General features: G+C 36.1%; 1 protein-coding gene across 6 annotated transcripts in view; it reads left to right on the top strand.

Annotated features, from left to right (window-relative positions):
* The window catches only part of ZNF148 (zinc finger protein 148), a 129,896-nt gene extending 117,825 nt beyond the window's left edge, over window positions 1-12,071 (top strand). For all 6 annotated transcript variants that reach the window (XM_022567795.2, XM_022567762.2, XM_022567773.3 and 3 more), the window contains 2 exons: window positions 4,373-4,491; window positions 4,814-12,071. In XM_022567795.2, the coding sequence (XP_022423503.1) occupies window positions 4,373-4,491; window positions 4,814-6,412 (1,718 nt within the window). In that variant the 3' untranslated portion in view covers window positions 6,413-12,071. The remainder of the gene's footprint in view (window positions 1-4,372; window positions 4,492-4,813) is intronic.
* The last annotated feature ends 5,527 nt before the right edge of the window (window positions 12,072-17,598 follow it).

The raw sequence follows: 17,598 nt of genomic DNA, 5'->3' as shown, positions 1-17,598 counted from the left end.
ATATTTTGTTTATTCATTCATTAGTTCAGGGACATTTGAGTTGTTTTTACTTTTTGGCTATTATGAATAATGCTGTTAGGAATATTTGTTTTTGTGTGGAAATAACGTTTTCAGTACTCTTGGGTATATGCTTTGGAGTGGAATTGCTGAGTCATATGGTTAACTCTTACGTTTAACATTTTAAGGATCTGCAAAATTGTTTTCCAAAGCAGCTGTACCACTTTACAATCCTACCACCCAAGTGTGAGGGTTCCAGTTTCTCTGCATCCATGCTAACCCCTTCTTACTGTCCTTTCTGTTTTAACTGTCCTATTGGGTGTGAAGTGGTTTCTCATGATACTCATTTGCATTTCCCTAATGAGTAGTGATGTTGAGCATCTTTTCATGTACTTATTGGCTATTTGTATATATTCTTTGGAGAAATGTTCATTCAGATCCATTACCTGTTATTAAATTAGCTTGTCTTTTTATTGTTGAGTTGTAAGAGTTTTTTTTAGCATACTGAATATACATCCCTTATCAGACATATGATTTGCAAATATTTTTTCCCATTCCATGGATTGTCTTTTCACCTTTTTAAAAAAAAACCGTAACTTGAAGTTTATCATTTAATCATTTTCAAGCATACAATGTAGTGTAGTGAAGTACCTTTATAACATTGTGTAACAAAATTATACACAAACAAAAACCTGTAACCATTAAGCAGTAACTCCCTTTTCCTTCCTCTGCCAGTCCCTGGTAACCTTTATTCTACTTTCTATCCCTGTGAATTTGCCTACTCTAGGTATTTCATATAAATGGAATCACGAAGTATTTGTCCTTTTTGTGCCTGTTTTCTTTCACTTAGCATAATTTATTCAAGGTTCATCCATGTTGTATCATATATCAGAATTTCATTCCTTTTTATGGCTGAAAAATATTCCATTGTCTGTATATATCACATTTTGTTTATCCATTCAACACTTGGGTTGCTTCCATATTTTGGTTGTTGTGAATTATGCTGTGGTGAGCATTGGTATACGAATCTCTGAGTGAATCCCTGTTTGCAGTTCTTTAGGGTATATACCTAGGAGTAGAACAGTTGGCTTGTATGGTAATTCTAAGTTTAACATTTTGAGGAATTGCCAAACTATTTCCCACAGCAGCTGCTACAGCATTTTGTCTTTTTACTGTCTTGATAGTGTCCTTTGAAGCACAAAAGTTTTTAATTTTGATGAGGTATATTTTATTTATTTTTTGTTTGTTTGCTTGTGCCTTTGGTGTTGTATCTAAGAAATCATTGCCTAACCCAAAGTCAAGATTTATTCCTATATTTTCTTCCAAGAGTTTTACAGTTTTAGTTCCCACATTTAGGCCTATGATCCATTTTGAGTTAATTTTTGTATACAGTGTGAGGTTGGGGTCCAACCCCATTCTTTTGCATATCGGTATCAAATTGTCCCAGTGTCATTGTTGAAAAGACTATTTTTTCCCCACTGAAGTCAGTCGACTATAAATTATGTAAAGGTTTATTTCTAGACTCTCAATTCTATTCCTCGATATGTACGTCTATCCTTATGCCATTACCACACTATCTTACTACTGTAGCTTGATTGTAAGTTTTGAAGTTGGGAAGTCTGAGTCTGCCTACTTAGTACTTCTTTTTCAAGATTGCTTTAGCTGTTATGGATCCCTCGCATTTCCATATGAATTTTAGGATCAGGTTGTCAGCTTCTGCTTTGACCAATGTGGGGTGTATTATCATTTTTAACATTAAAGTCTTCCAGTTCATGAATATCATGTAGAATTAATTGAATTCTAATAAGTTCACTAATTTTCTCTTTTATCCTCTCTCACTTTTGAAGAATGACTTTAACTTCTGATCTTAATGAGCTCTATCATATACAGTCTTTATTTCAAAATATGCACCTATTCTTAAACTTCTTTTTAAAATAATACTTGTACTCTCCTTCCCTTTTCATCCTAGTTCTTCTGGGATCTTGTTATTTCGATTATTCACCGTAATATTCCATTTTAGTTCAGTTTCCCACCCTTACCAGTCCTTAATCTCGAATGGATTGCCTCCTATTACTTCTCACCTCCTTTTTCTCATTTCTTTCACTTTCAAACTTCCTAAATAAGTGGTCTTCTCTTCCAGCTTTTGTTGCTTCATTAGTTATCCACTTACTAACCCCTTGGACAAGTACCTTAATTTTTCTGGACTTTCTTTTTTGTAAAAATAAGTAAATTGGTCGAGATTAGTTGTATTAGGTCTCCATTTTAGCCTTTGAACTCTGGAGTCCTTACTCAGACTCCCTGGGTACAGAAGTGGAGCTGTTCTGTCCTGAATTTTGGGTGGCAACCTTAGAGCCATTTGCCACACCAGGATGATCCTTTGCAGGCCTCTGTGGAGCCCCCAAGAGCATAGTTTGAAGCCATTTCAAAGTCCCTTCGGCCCTAAAATTTGATAACTCCATAGCAATTACAGAAGTTGCAGTTCTTGAAAGTTTCAAATAATTTATTTGTTGCCAAATTAAATTGTCTTTTTAGGTACCAGTTCTCCAGTATATTTTATAGTATCTCAACCCTTAGTTGCTCTGTTATTCCTCACTAAATTTTCTTTCCTTGGCTTTAATCTCATACACACAATCCCTTAAAGGGCTACTCAGCTTAGATTCTAACACAAGAAGCTTTCCCAGATCATACCAGCTCATAATAACATTTTTTCCAATTATAATCCACTGTAATAATCCTTTATGCCATTCATGTGGCCCTTAAAAGTTGCCCGAAGTGTTTTGAGCTACATAAAGATAATTTAGGCCCAGATTCTGACCTAAAGGAATGTAATTTAGTTAAAAGAATAGATTCGTACAAAATAATTATTGGAATGAAAGTAATGAGTGCCATTGGAGAGGTACAGCTGAAGTTCTCTGGAAAGTTAAAGAAGATAAAGATGCCTTTCCTCTAGGGGAATAGGGCAAAGTATCCCAGAGGAGATGGGCTGGGCCTTGAGGGGAGTGTAGTACCTGAACACACAGAGGTGGACTGAGGGAGCTGCGTGAATCAAGGCAGAAGTAGGAAAGCATGAGATGGTAGGTTCTTTGATTTAGCTGGAGAAAAATGTTAAGAAGATAACTAGTGGGTTATAAAGTTATAAAGGTAAACCAGAGCTGGATATAGTTCTGTTAGTTGTTTCTTTCTTGTTTTCCCAATTATGTCATAAACTCTTCGAGGACAAGTAACATGTCTTATATTTTTATGGGTAGAGGAGAAGTATTAGTAAAGTTTTGCTGACTGTATGAAAGGTAGAAACAGTGGTTTCCCAAACAAGCATTATTTAAGATAACTTCTTGTCACACCCTTCTATTTACTTAGGCTGTGGCTTTATCATTAAAAGCTATTTTAGATCTTCTTAGTTGTGGTTCGTTAAAGCTGAGAAGTCCTTATGTGATTTAAAAAAAAAAAAAAACTGGGGGTGGTGTGGGGGTCATGTGCCCAGTTAACAGCCCTCAATTTAATTCGCTCCCGAAAGGACATGAGAAATGCTGGTTTGAGTCGAGGAAAAGAGAATCAGTATAAACAAACATTACTTTTAAAACTTAGTCTCTAATTTAAGCTCTTCTTATGTTTTTTGTTTGTTTGTTTTTTCGGTACTCGGGCCTCTCACTGCTGTGGCCTCTCCCGTTGCGGAGCACAGGCTCCGGACGCGCAGGCTCAGCGGCCATGGCTCACGGGCCCAGCCGCTCCGCGGCATGTGGGATCTTCCCGGCCCGGGGCACAAACCCGTGTCTCCTGCATCGGCAGGCGGACTCTCAACCACTGTGCCACCAGGGAAGCCCTCTTCTTATGTTTTAATAAATTAGATTTAAAAAATATTTTCCTAGGATTCAAATTTCATTTAACCACAAATATCTTTGAAAAGACATGAAGAATTAAAAAGGTATATCCAAGAATTGTGTTGGACTATGTATGGGTAACATTTTGTTTTTTCAAAAATTTTTCTGAAATACTTTTTGTATGATTGAAAAAAGGATTAGAAACATCAGCCACTCTACTGAAACCCTGTTCATATTACTGTTAAGGTCCTGGTAATAATACCGGTCCCTATGGAAGGAGTATATTATGTACACATACAGTAAAAAGGAAATTGAATATGCCTGCTTTCAACCTTTTCTTTCCAATGGCGTGTACCAGTCTCTTCCATTTTTACAAAGCAAGATATTCTTGACAAATTAAACTGGAAGATATGTTTAGTATAAGGGAGACTTTGGTCATTTAAAAAGAACAAAGTATGGCAACGTTCAAAAGCCATTTATTTAGAGGCTCTTGTGGTGAAGTAATTCATTATTTTACAGTATTTGTTTTGTTTTAAACTTTCTGTATCATGTGCTAGGTGAAAAACCATTTCGCTGTGATGAATGTGGTATGAGATTCATTCAAAAATATCATATGGAAAGGCATAAGAGAACTCATAGTGGAGAAAAACCCTACCAGTGTGAATACTGTTTACAGGTAAGATGTGGCTTGAATATTTTTTAAAAATCATTTTATTGTGGTATGAGTGACATTGAAACTCTTCTATCTGAAATTAAATTATAAACAATTCTAATAAGTTAAATTAGAAAATGTTACTACTAAAACTATTAGAAGAACTTCCTAACTGCTGTTGATTCAATTTGTAATAAACAGTTGGCTCAGCAAATTAGTTTGGAGTTGCTCATATTATTATACTTATATCTATCTTTATATTAATTCCGTTTTTTCTTTTCTTTTCTTGGTTGACCAAAATACAAACTAAAACAAAAAACTCACTTCCGAACTTTGAATTCGACAGTATTTTTCCAGAACAGATCGTGTACTGAAACATAAACGTATGTGCCATGAAAATCATGACAAAAAACTAAACAGATGTGCCATCAAAGGTGGCCTTCTGACATCTGAGGAAGATTCTGGCTTTTCTACATCACCAAAAGATAACTCACTGCCAAAAAAGAAGAGGCAGAAAACTGAGAAAAAATCATCTGGGATGGACAAAGAGAGTTCTTTGGACAAATCTGACCTGAAGAAAGACAAAAATGATTACTTGCCTCTTTACTCTTCAAGTACTAAAGTAAAAGATGAGTATATGGTGGCAGAGTATGCTGTTGAAATGCCACATTCTTCAGTTGGGGGATCGCATTTAGAAGATGCATCAGGAGAAATACATCCACCTAAGTTGGTTCTCAAAAAAATTAATAGTAAGAGAAGTCTGAAACAGCCATTGGAGCAAAATCAAACAATTTCGCCTTTATCCACATATGAAGAGAGCAAAGTTTCAAAGTATGCTTTTGAACTTGTGGACAAACAAGCTTTACTGGACTCAGAAGGCAATGCTGACATTGACCAGGTTGACAATTTGCAAGAGGGGCCTAGTAAACCTGTGCACAGTAGCACTAATTATGATGATGCCATGCAGTTTTTGAAGAAGAAGCGATATCTTCAGGCAGCAAGTAACAATAGTAGGGAGTATGCGCTGAATGTGGGTACCATAGCTTCTCAGCCTTCTGTAACACAGGCAGCTGTGGCAAGTGTCATTGATGAGAGTACCACAGCATCCATATTAGATTCACAGGCACTGAATGTGGAGATAAAAAGTAATCATGACAAAAATGTTATTCCAGATGAGGTACTGCAGACTCTGTTGGATCATTATTCTCATAAAGCTAATGGACAACATGAGATATCATTCAGTGTTGCGGACACTGAGGTGACTTCTAGCATATCAATAAATTCTTCCGAAGTACCTGAGGTTACTCAGTCGGAGAATGTTGGATCAAGCTCCCAAGCATCCTCATCAGATAAAGCCAACATGTTGCAGGAATACTCAAAGTTTCTGCAGCAGGCTTTGGACAGAACTAGCCAAAATGATGCCTATTTGAATAGCCCGAGCCTTAACTTTGTGACCGATAACCAGACCCTTCCAAATCAGCCAGCATTCTCTTCCATAGACAAGCAAGTCTATGCAGCCATGCCCATCAATAGCTTTCGATCAGGAATGAATTCTCCACTAAGAACAACTCCAGATAAGTCCCACTTTGGACTAATAGTTGGTGATTCACAGCACTCATTTCCCTTTTCAGGTGATGAGACAAACCATGCTTCTGCCACATCAACACAGGACTTTTTGGATCAAGTGACTTCTCAGAAGAAAGCTGAGGCTCAGCCTGTCCACCAAGCTTACCAAATGAGCTCTTTTGAACAACCCTTCCGTGCTCCATATCATGGATCCAGAGCTGGAATAGCTACTCAGTTTAGCACTGCCAATGGACAGGTGAACCTTCGGGGACCAGGGACAAGTGCTGAATTTCCAGAATTTCCCTTGGTGAATGTAAATGATAATAGAGCTGGGATGACATCCTCACCTGATGCCACAACTGGCCAGACTTTTGGCTAAAAAAAATGTGTAAATAATACTGGCACTTTAGAACAGATTAATCAAGAGTGGGGTTACTCTGTGTAAAATGGAGTGCTGTACAGATTTAAGAGCAATGCGTTAAAACAAGTTAAGCTGATATGAATAGCAAGATAATCCAATAACTGCATTTTGTTTGGTTAGTCAGCATTCTTTGAACTGCCTTACATGTTGTCACCTTTATAGAAGCAATGCATTACTTGTTTTAGATCAGAAACTTGCTATTCCACCTACACCAAGTTTAAAAGGAAAAAAAAAGACTTTCGCACAATTGTTTCCTAACTGATAATATTGTACATTTTTAGGAGATTAGTAATTGTGTGAAATTTACTCATACTGTTTCTAAGTTTTTCAGCATAGTCATGGCACTTCAGCAGGGAATCTGAGTATAGACAGAGTGAACTTAAAAGTTTAAATGTCAAGAGATTATGGCTTAAATAAATTAGTGTGTCCTATAGGGGGAAAAAAGGAAACCACCTTTTAAAAAGAATGATATGCCATATACCCTTGATTTTCATTTTGCATTATATTGACATGTTTTTTTTTTTTGAGAAAAAAGTAATAAAAATCTGATAGTCTAAGACTCCACTATTTAAAAGCCTAATTACTTTAAAAATATGCATACTTTCAAAACTTTTACCAAAATACATAACTGTTGAAGCATTCACTTCTGTATGGAAGTATGCATATTGGTGTCAGTTTCTTTGTACAGTTGTACCTAGATATTTTTTATGATTTTTCATGTGCAAGTATCAAGGTTTTGAAGTTTTAGTAAAAAGATATTCTGTAGATTACATTCCCAAGAACATAATGCTTATACAAAATGTATATTCCACATTTTAAAGCTTAATTGTATTTTACTTTACATACATATACACTTCAGTTAACATAGAGCACTTAGAATCTATTTGGTATTTTTGATTTCTCAAAGTAAAAAAAAAAAATTTAGATTTTTAGGTTTGATATGGTTGTGTCATAATCATCTCATAATTGAAAATTTTAATTTTTGGCAATAAAAGGAAATTGGATATCTTTGGAACTGTAAAACCTGGTTTAATCCTTCTCTTTCTAGAATCTTGATAGATTGGATAATTAAACAGTATCCAGAGAAACTAAAGAAATGGGCATTTTAATTGCTTATTTTATCTTGAGTTACTTTTTAATGAACACTGCTCATTACAATTTTACAAACCAAGAGTGTTTACTAATTCTAGTAACTACAGTTTCTTTTTCAGCTAGATGAGTGATCGGAAACTTTTTGTTGCATTTCAAAATCTAAATAAACTACAGACTTTATCCTTATACCACGAATGTTTTTTTTTTTTAATTCTTTGTCTTAAAATAATACAGCATGGTACAATAAATAGTGCTTTTATATATATACATATTATATATATACTTTTCTAAAGAATGATGGTTTGAGTTACACATTGGACAGTTTTAATTTTTGGAAAGTAACATTAGTTATATTGATTTTATTATCCTGTTTAATTTCTTCCAACTTTTTGGTTTTTTATTTCAAATTTCCACTATCTTTGTCACAATGCACACGTACTGATACAGCACCAGTGATAATCTAAAATTAAAACCCTTGGAAGATGCAACTTTATGTTAATTTCCATTTTAACTTTTGTATTGGCCTTATAGATCTGCAGTCTTTGTTTCAGTATAGAATGTTATACATTTAAATTATTTTTTTCTTTTATTTAATGTTATCCCAAGACTGTTCTCATAAAGGAAGGGAACAAAGAAATATCTACCCTTAACATCTTTTGCATTTATTTTGAATATATGGTGTTTTTATGATAAGGAATATAAATTATGTTTAATATGGGTTTCCTCTACACTTTGGTTGTTAAACTTTGCTTGAAATATTTTCCCATTTGACAGCTTTCTTTGCTGCCAAATTTTTCAAGAATTTTAGACTTCTTTGAAGTAGATATTGAAGTTCTGCCATTATTGACTCTTAAGAATGGTGTGTCTTGCGTTGCACATTACAACCTCAAGAAGGCTTCATTCAGGCGAGATGTTAACAATGGAACTGTGCTCTCCCTAGGTATAGGCATTTTTGTTTTTCTCATACTACTGTTGGATGATGGTAGGCATTTATTTTGTTTTTTTGTTTTTGTTTTGAGCCTGGTTAGAATTTCTGTTCTGTTGAGAACTTGGTACAGAATAAGGTTTTTTGTTTGTGTTAACATCACCAGCACAGTTTTTAGAGTGTGGCTCTACTGCTGAGCAGTAAGTCAAGGAGGGAAGGCCTTTGAAAGTGGCAGTCATGCAAGCAGTTCAGGTGTTGCATTCCTGTGTTCACCACATTTCTTTACATCTACATAATGGCAGACTTTTCTACCACATTATAAGCATATTTTGAGATAAATGATACTTTGGCATAATTTACTGACTTACCACTTTTTAAGTATAGTCATTGCTCTCTTACTGTGAAATTCTACATGCCTACCAGAGTTACCTTGTATTATCATATGATAAACATCTCAGCAGTTTGGGTTTCCCCACTTTGGTTCAGAAAGTTACTTAATTTCTATCTGGGCATTAATAGAGAAAGCAAGTAGCCTTTTGTGCTGCTTTAAATCAGAATATTGAGGATATCCTTTTGCAATTTTTTTTTCATTTCTCTTGGTGAGCAAATTGTTCTATGAAAACATACTCTTACACCCTTAAACTTGGCAAAGTGTGAGTGAGGTGTGCTTTCTTAGGACCTGTTCTCATGTTTGAAGATTGGAAACAGATCACATTAGTTGAAGTAATATCTCTTGAACATCTTCTAAAAGCGTGTTTTTTTTTAAAAAAATTTATTGCACACATATTTCATTTGGTTCAGAATATTTGAAGTGGCTCTTAAACTTTTTGGATCTACTTGCAGATTTTCTAGTTGATACCATAGAAATCCATCCTTTTAGCTCTGGCTGAGTGAGGACTGTCCATGGTTGGGTAATTTTTCTCGTTTTGAGAGGCAAAAGAGGCCTTGTGCTCAGGGTAGGCTTTCATTTCCGCAGGCCAGAGAAACTTGCAAAGTGCCAGCTAGGTTAGATCTTTTGCCACTTCTTTCATTTTATTAATTTGGGTTTTTAAAGGGCTGTTAAAAAAAAAAAAAAAAAAGCCGGGAAACTTAAAAGTAGGCATTACTGTAAAACTACATTTCTTAGACTTAGAACATTTTAAACTAGAACTCGTTTTTTCACAGTATATTTACTTGAAGAAGCACTATTATAATCAATGAGAAACTTTTTGACTCTGCAATTTAATTTAAACATTTTCCGTTTCAAATTGCTTTATTTCAGGGAAATAATTTTCCAGTTGTTTTTGCTATATTCTGCAAATAAAAAAACATGTTTCCTTTTTCACTTAAACTTTGGTAGGAAACTAAAGCAGACAAACATTTCTTGTTGTGTTTGTTGCTTTCTTTAATCCAATGGATAAAAAAGTAAAACCCTGTAAACATTATTTTATTTTTTTATGCAATACCATGCTGTAAATATGGTTCATCAAATAAGGATGTACCTATGATTGAATCTTTAATTCTGCACAGTTAGAGTTTATATATAAACGTGTCTTGACAATCAAGGACTTTTATGTGAGTCTTCCTTTATGATGTTTATTAATGTTATGCATTCCATTTGTTTTGAAGTGAGTACCAATGTGCTAATTTGTATTGTCTGAAAGTATGTAATGTTTTTACAGCTTGTTTTTAAGAATCTGTAAATATGTACAAACAAATCACAGTACTGCTTTATGTTAGAAGGCATATGATGTTGTACTGTATGTAAGCAATAATACATAGCAGTGCTAACTTTACAAGTAGCATCAGGAAAGTTCTAAAAACATTTCAGAGTTATTAATTGTCTTTATTTCATTTAATAATGATTATCTTTAATCAGTTTTTATAAGCAAATTCCATTGTTCCTCCTATTGGAACGTAACACTGTTTACACAGCATAATTGAAGTTGCAGGGGAGACAGGCTAAATCTGCCTTCATCTGTACTCACTTTCACTAAGCATTGAATGGCCTTACCACCCTTCTGCAAGATGGAGGAAGACTGCAAAACTTAGTGCCCATCACACTGAAGGAAGGGGGTGTGTTTTTTTGCCTGCTTCTGTACTGCTACCTAACTTTGTGGTCTGCTTTGGATTTTAATATTTGTTTCTGTTTTAGATTCAAGCCCATAAGTTTTGAGGTGACTTCAGCTCCATTGTGAAATAGTTCTCTTCATATTTCATAGCTACATTTCAATAATTCTAAACTTTCTACTTTGATTTTTAGATACTTATTTTTCAACCTTGATTTCTCAGCTGATCAGATGAATTTATTCAACTTCAATACAAAGAAAGACAAACCTATTGTAGTTTGATTTGAGTAGATATTATACTGTACAGAACAGCTAACTATTTGAACACACACATCACTGCTTTAGAAATAAAACCGCCAATTTATAAATGTATATGACCTACATTTTATAGGAAAAATGTTTTTAAATGCTAGTCATTTATATAATGTGCTTTGAAGGATTTGCTAGTCCACTTCTGTCACTTTTTAGTACACTGGTATCTTTTATATGTAATGTATGCTTTTTATTATTGTAGCAGAGCATTTCAGTAGAAAGAATTTTGCAACAATAAGGGGGAAATTTTTCATTGTTGGATTTGAATTATACTGGATTTTATCTGTGTAGTCTTACTTGTCTTTATTTTAATGCTGTCTGGAAGGGAACTTGTTATCCAAATAAAGCAGGTAACCTCATCTTACTTCAAGGGCATACTGTGTAGTGCTGAATTTAACCTGGAAATCTGATGATTTTGAAAAGAAAAACAAGTTTCTAAAAATTGTACAGAAGAAATTAAATGTGTAATGGAAATCCTGATGGTGGAGCACGTTGAATTTTCTGATACATAGTGTTATTTTCCTGGGATCCCCTATGCCTTCTTTGTATTTCAACTAATAAAGGAAAAACCTTGTCATTGAAACTGGTAGGATAATAGGATATTCTGAATATACAGTATTACTTTTCCTATCCCATTTTCTGACCCTTTCTCAATCACTGTAAATTTTATTTTCTATTTCCTATTGATAATTAAACATGTACATAATATAGACACTGTTGTATAGAATTGAATGAATTGGGTTGCTATGCTTGAGTGGGTAACTAAGTGGAAATATGGATACTGGGAATTTATGAAATGCCAGAACAAATTTATAGGAAAAAGGGGAGCATCATGTATGTCCTGAAAGGTCATAGCCGATGTTTCTTCAGCCCTCTGGGAAATCAGTGTGAAAGAACTACAAACTCAGTATCTGACACAAGTGGGTCTTTTCCTTCCCCACCTCCCCTTCAAATATATGAGCACTAAATTTCAAAGTACTCAGGTGAAAATTGCTTTGCAATGAAACTTATCACATTGAAATTTTCACTGTCAAATGAAAAGATATTTGTGATATTTTTAAATACAAACTTTCACATTGGTAGTCAGCAGCCTGGCAATTGAAATTCAGTAAGTCAGTATATTTTAAAATACATTTTACCCTCCAAACAGAATTGTTTTTAAACAATTGGGAGGATTTTTTGTTGTTGTTTAAATGCGTTTTTTATTGTCATTGTAAAAATAAAATTTTGCTTGACCCCATGTTATGCTGAATGAATTGCTGAGCCTTTATAATACAATGAAAGTTTGTTTCATGCATAATCATGGAACACAGAAATGTTCTTTAAACTGACCTATTCGTTTAGAGGTTTAATGAGTTTCACAGCTTCTGGCATTGTCATGTAGTTAACCTTGCCATTTGGAGTTTATAATACCATTTTATGTATTATACTAAAGGAAGTTGTTTTTGTTTTATTTTTAATTGAATTATTAGATAATTTATATTTGCAAATTCTGCATTTTAAATGTGGACACTGGCTGTTTGAAAAATAAAATCAGAATACAGTTTTATGAATAATTTCCTAGCTGAATTTTTCACAATATTCTGAACCAAATAACTAATGGAAAATATTTTAAAACTGTGGAAAGATCAATATTAAAAAGAGAAAAAGGATGTCTATATGGAATGAACAGTTTGTTACACAAATTGGGTAACAGCAGGGCCTTTACTGTAGCTTTGTGTAGAACATTATTTATTAGGCAGTTCTAAGGTGTTAGTCACCCAGTATTTTAGACTTGAGATAAACTTAACATAGAGCCAAGAATAAGGGCATAAGAACATATATGATTTTTTTTCTTTGTAGATACGATTCAATTATCATCATACATGGAATTTTTTTTTTTTTTTTCCCGTTAATGAAGATTTGTTTTCATCCATTTACCTCCTTGCCAGTCCCCCCCTCCCTATTTTGTGACCAGTGGGACACATTGTAAGAAAGCTGTCTGCAGCTAGGAGTGCAGTTTGGGTCCTTGGGACAAATAGAAACTTACTGGCTTTTGCAGAGATTAATCCTAGGACCCTGACTTTATTAGCATGGTGCTTTAACCAATTATACATAATAATACCACCTATAGTCTACTAACCCATTTCCTAGATCACACTTTTTCTTGAATGATTATGAATGGTAGGGAGGGGGGTGGTGAGATACTCTACATGATAGTTCTCCCACCTTCTGAAGATTACAGAAAAAATTGAAGTCATTTGAATTAATGTTACGTTATTGAGTCTTACTTGACAATTTATCATGCACAAGGGGAGTATGAAGATTTTAATGATTATATGTTTGGACGGAATTAAAAAAATGTTTTCGGAGTGCTGCCAATTTTTCCCTCCACTTTGATGAAACTGATGATGGTATTGGAGTAAATTATATTCATTTGATGGATAAAGAATCAATGGAGCAGAAGAGTTAAGTGAACTAAAGGTAAATTTTGAGTCTCATGATTTTAGTTCTTTTATCATTTTCAGATGTCCTTAAAAGGACATTTATAGTAAAAACATTTTACGAACGCACTCATGCAGTTGTATATGCATACGGGTAAGAGCTGGGATGTGATACTGTAAATGCGAGTGACATTTTCAAAGTGATTTTTCAAACTACTGGGAAAACTCAAGTTTAGAAATGGACTTGAATTGTGAAGTAGAGAACATTTGAGCCTTTGCGTATTTATCAATTTATACAGATGAACTCTTAAAGTTGTAACTTTCTTAATTTTTCCTAGCTTATCCCATTGTTAATAAGATTCTGAAACTATGATGCCTGTGTCAAGGTGGTGAAGGGGCCCAAAGAATGTATTATCTGTGATAGTAATTGTGTTTTCTATTGATCTGAATCCTTACTTGTGGGGGCATGGTATTCAGCATGGATCACCTACTTAGTAACAGGCTTTGTGCTAGATGCAAATAATAGGTGGTTGAGGCTACTAGTGTCTTTATTTGAGCATGTGAAAGGTATCAGTTGCAGGATGGTATCAATTGCAGGATGCAGGACTGTACTTTAGGTTATTAAAGCAAATATTCAGCATTAAGATGTGTTGGGCGTTGTGCTGAGTAATTTATATGTCATTCCTCAACAAATGGGTAAGTAGTAGTGTTTCTTATTTTAACTAGAATAGTTTTCTAGACAATTTTAATAAATTGGTTCCAGAAGATAGAAAATGTATACAAATACAGTGGAAATAGAGAATATCATTAAAAATTATCCCCTAATTAAAATATCAAACTTATGAATAGGATTCAGACCTGGTCTGTGGAAATGAGATAGTAGGCTTTGTTCAGAAGGAACTGACCTATTACAGAAATGGAAGATTAATACTCTGTAGGGATTCACAAACCTGAGGGTAAAGATGCATGAGAGAATCACTTACCCCTCGTTGGGGTTTGGAAATGGATGCTGGAGGATTCTTTCCTAGAAGTAGAACCAGTGCTTTTCGTCATTTCTAGCACAGTCTTCATGAAACTGTATTAATATTATTTTAAATAGATTGAAATCATACACTACTAGTCAGTACTCCCAGATAATGATTACGATACTCTCCGTGTCAAATAACTTCCACTAGCTTCCAATTATCCGGTATTCTCTTTTCCTTAGCCATTTCCTTCAAGGTGTTTAGGCCGCTGTAAAATGTATCTTTAAACCTCCAATATGGTAGTTTTCCTTTGTTTCTTTGTGGGACCTCGAGCACTATCGTGTAACTTTTGTCAGTGGCAATATGAGGGTTAAGACTGATTACTAGAGCGCAAAGTCAAATGTTAGGAAGAGGGCACAACCGAGTAAATGAGTTCGGAACAACTCGGGGCTCCACAGGAGGCCTTGGCTGAGAGCAGTTGTCCAGCGCAGTTTGTGCAGGTGGCCCTCCGGATTTGGGAGCGGATAATGGCACTCGAAGGCAGCGTAACCAGTGCTGCGTGGGACAGCTTTAAATAAGCTGTGTGTGATTTTGCTGAGGATGTGAGACAGCAGGCGTAGACTTTGGTAATATTCTGCATGGGCAGATAAGGAGCGGTGAAATAAGCAAGGAACTTAGACCTTCAAGTTCTGGCTCTACCTTGACCTATCTGTGTAACATTGTACAAGTCACTTATCTTTCCTGAGTCTCAGTGTTTTTTTTCATCTGTAAGATTGGCATAATAAAAATCCCTATGAGAGTTGCTGTGACTATCACATCATTTGAGATAATTTGTAAACTTACAACAGCACAAACAAATATTCCCTAGTTTAGATTTTAGAAGTAGCTCAAAGGCAAAATAGAGCAGAATTGGACAAATTTTGGAAGCTTCATTTCATGTAAAGCCGTACATGAGTAAATTCCTGACTTGCTGACAATATCTTTCAAAAGATTAAAGAAGATATGATAGGATCTGCCTGTCTGGATTTAATTGACCAGCAAAGAATAACTAGTTAGGTGGAAATGACAAATTTTGTAAATTTATGATTCCATTATCTGAGACCCTGGGAGGGATGGAGAACGGCATACGTTGCTGTGAATGAGAAAATCAGTAGACTTGCAGAGGAAGAAAAAATCATCTTCCAAAAGCAAGAATATATTGAACTTTTGAATCCCAAGCTATTGGTTAATCGTGAGCAGGGACCTGGCTGCCCATGAGGCCAAAGCAGAGTCATGGACAGTAAGACTGGAGCACTGCAGCCAGCCTCACCCGGCGGGAGGGAGGGTCGCGTGTCTGTGTGAATGCGATGGGCCTGCTCACTCACCTTTTCATCGTACATTTTTTTTTCTTTCACCATTTCTGTTTATTCTCTGCTACCTCCTTTGTTTTCTTCCTCCTGAATGGCTGTATGGCATGTGCCGTAACAGGTATACATCAACCGGAAAAAACTGACTGATGGTATGTGGTGCCTGGCCTTTCATACAAGTTAGATTTATTTATCATAAATGTTTTTTAGCATTAATATTTCGGGAGAATTCAAAACTGTTTATCAGGAAAAGACTCTGGGACTCCTGGATTAGTTTGTAGGCTCCTTGAGGGCATTTTGTTCCCAATATAGAACCATGCCTCACACATAAGCAGATATGAGTGAATGAATGAACAATGTTATGGGGTAAAAGAGGCATTAGCAGTGACGATATTAGAAATGGTGGTGGAGATTTGATGCCATTAAGATGATGCTATGATTAGGGAGCCTGGAAATGATGGATTTCTGCACTCAACCACAAACGTCTAACAAAATCCCCAAAGGAGATGCTTGCAAGGATCAATGGCTAGTAGGAAACAAGGTATCTTCTCATGTGCTAGACCTGTTTCCCATACCCTCATGTAGAAATGTGCCAGAGTATGTGGCCAGGACTACAGGCCCCAGAGCCATTTCCTTCCCCTTGTCACCTTACAACGCTCTGGCTGCAGAGAAATGAGAACATCTCAATACATGAGAAGAGTAAGAAACAGGACAGCCAGGATTTCATCAATGAGCAAGTGGGTCCCAGCCCTTTCCTCACCCCAATTGCATAGGAACAAAGAACCAGGTCCACATGTGTGACCTGTTAATGGAAAATGACCTCACTCACTGCTGGGTGTGGCCCGATAAATGTTCTATGATCTAATCAATCAGATTGGCAAGTCATGGAGGCAGGGCTTGTTAATATTTCTCAAATCCTTTTGAACCGCCCCCTCCCTTTACCACTACCACAGCCCAGGCTCCTTCAAGTTTCTGCACAACGAGTCTAGATGGCCTCCAGTACTTTCTCCAGATTAACGCCGTGCACAAAACCTTCAGAAGTGTCTCAGTTGCTACTTGGGTAAATACTAAGCTCTTACCTTGGCCCTCATGGTTTTCTGCAGCCATTAGCCCACGCCTCACCTGCAGTGAGCCTCTCATCCTCTGCTTTCACTACTGAATTGCGTTCAGCCTCTCATACTTGGTTATGACCCTTTCTGCCACTGACACAGTTTTCTCTATTAACCTTCCCACCCCAATTTCAGCTGCAGCATCACTTTCTCAGAAAGGCTTATCCTGGTCTCCCTGATCAGGTCATAACCACCCGCCCCCTTGTGCCACCCTGAGTCTTGGACCACCCTGTACAGTTCTTTCCTAGCATGGTTGGCTCTTTGTAATGATCTGCTTATTAGTGTGGGAATTTGACTTGATTTTCTGCCTGTCCAGAGCCATCTTGCTCCCCATTGTATATCAGCACTGGGCACAGTTTGGTGATCAACAGATGTCTGGAGAATATAGTTAAAAGAGGGCATCCAGGCCCTCTGAGTTACACCTGAGGATGCCAAAAGAGCTTGCAGGTGGTGTAGAAGAAGCACTGCCAGGGAGTTTGAGGCTCTGTGGATAGCAGCTGTGGGACCAGAAAACTGGACATGTGAATTTCACAATGGGAGGAAAGAAAGTGGATTTTGGACACGACAGATAGCTGAGTTGGATTTCAATCCCCAGCAAATTCTAGGGTGTTCATAACAACTCTGCCAGGTAGGCTTGAAAGGTCTTATCGTTAACTCTGTGTTACAAATGAGGACACTGAGGCTGAGACATATTAAACACCTTGGACAAGGTCACATAGTGGAAGAGAAGATCCGGGACTCAAATTCAGACCTAAGTTTTCTCATCTAGACTCTTGAAGGTCTGTGATTGGGTCTTACGTATATGATATTCAAAGAAAGGCTGAATGCTAATTGCACTGTTGTCACAGTTCAGTAAGGCTGCCACTGTCATCCATAAAATAAACTGTACCCTGTTCACTAGGCTTCTCTCTGCAACCCATATTT

The sequence above is a fragment of the Delphinapterus leucas genome, chromosome 4 (genome assembly GCF_059928025.1).
Source record: "Delphinapterus leucas isolate spDelLeu-1000000601 "Yukka" chromosome 4, BTC_Dleu_Yukka2, whole genome shotgun sequence".
Taxonomy (NCBI): Eukaryota; Metazoa; Chordata; class Mammalia; order Artiodactyla; family Monodontidae; genus Delphinapterus; species Delphinapterus leucas.
This window is presented reverse-complemented; position numbering and strand designations above follow the sequence as displayed.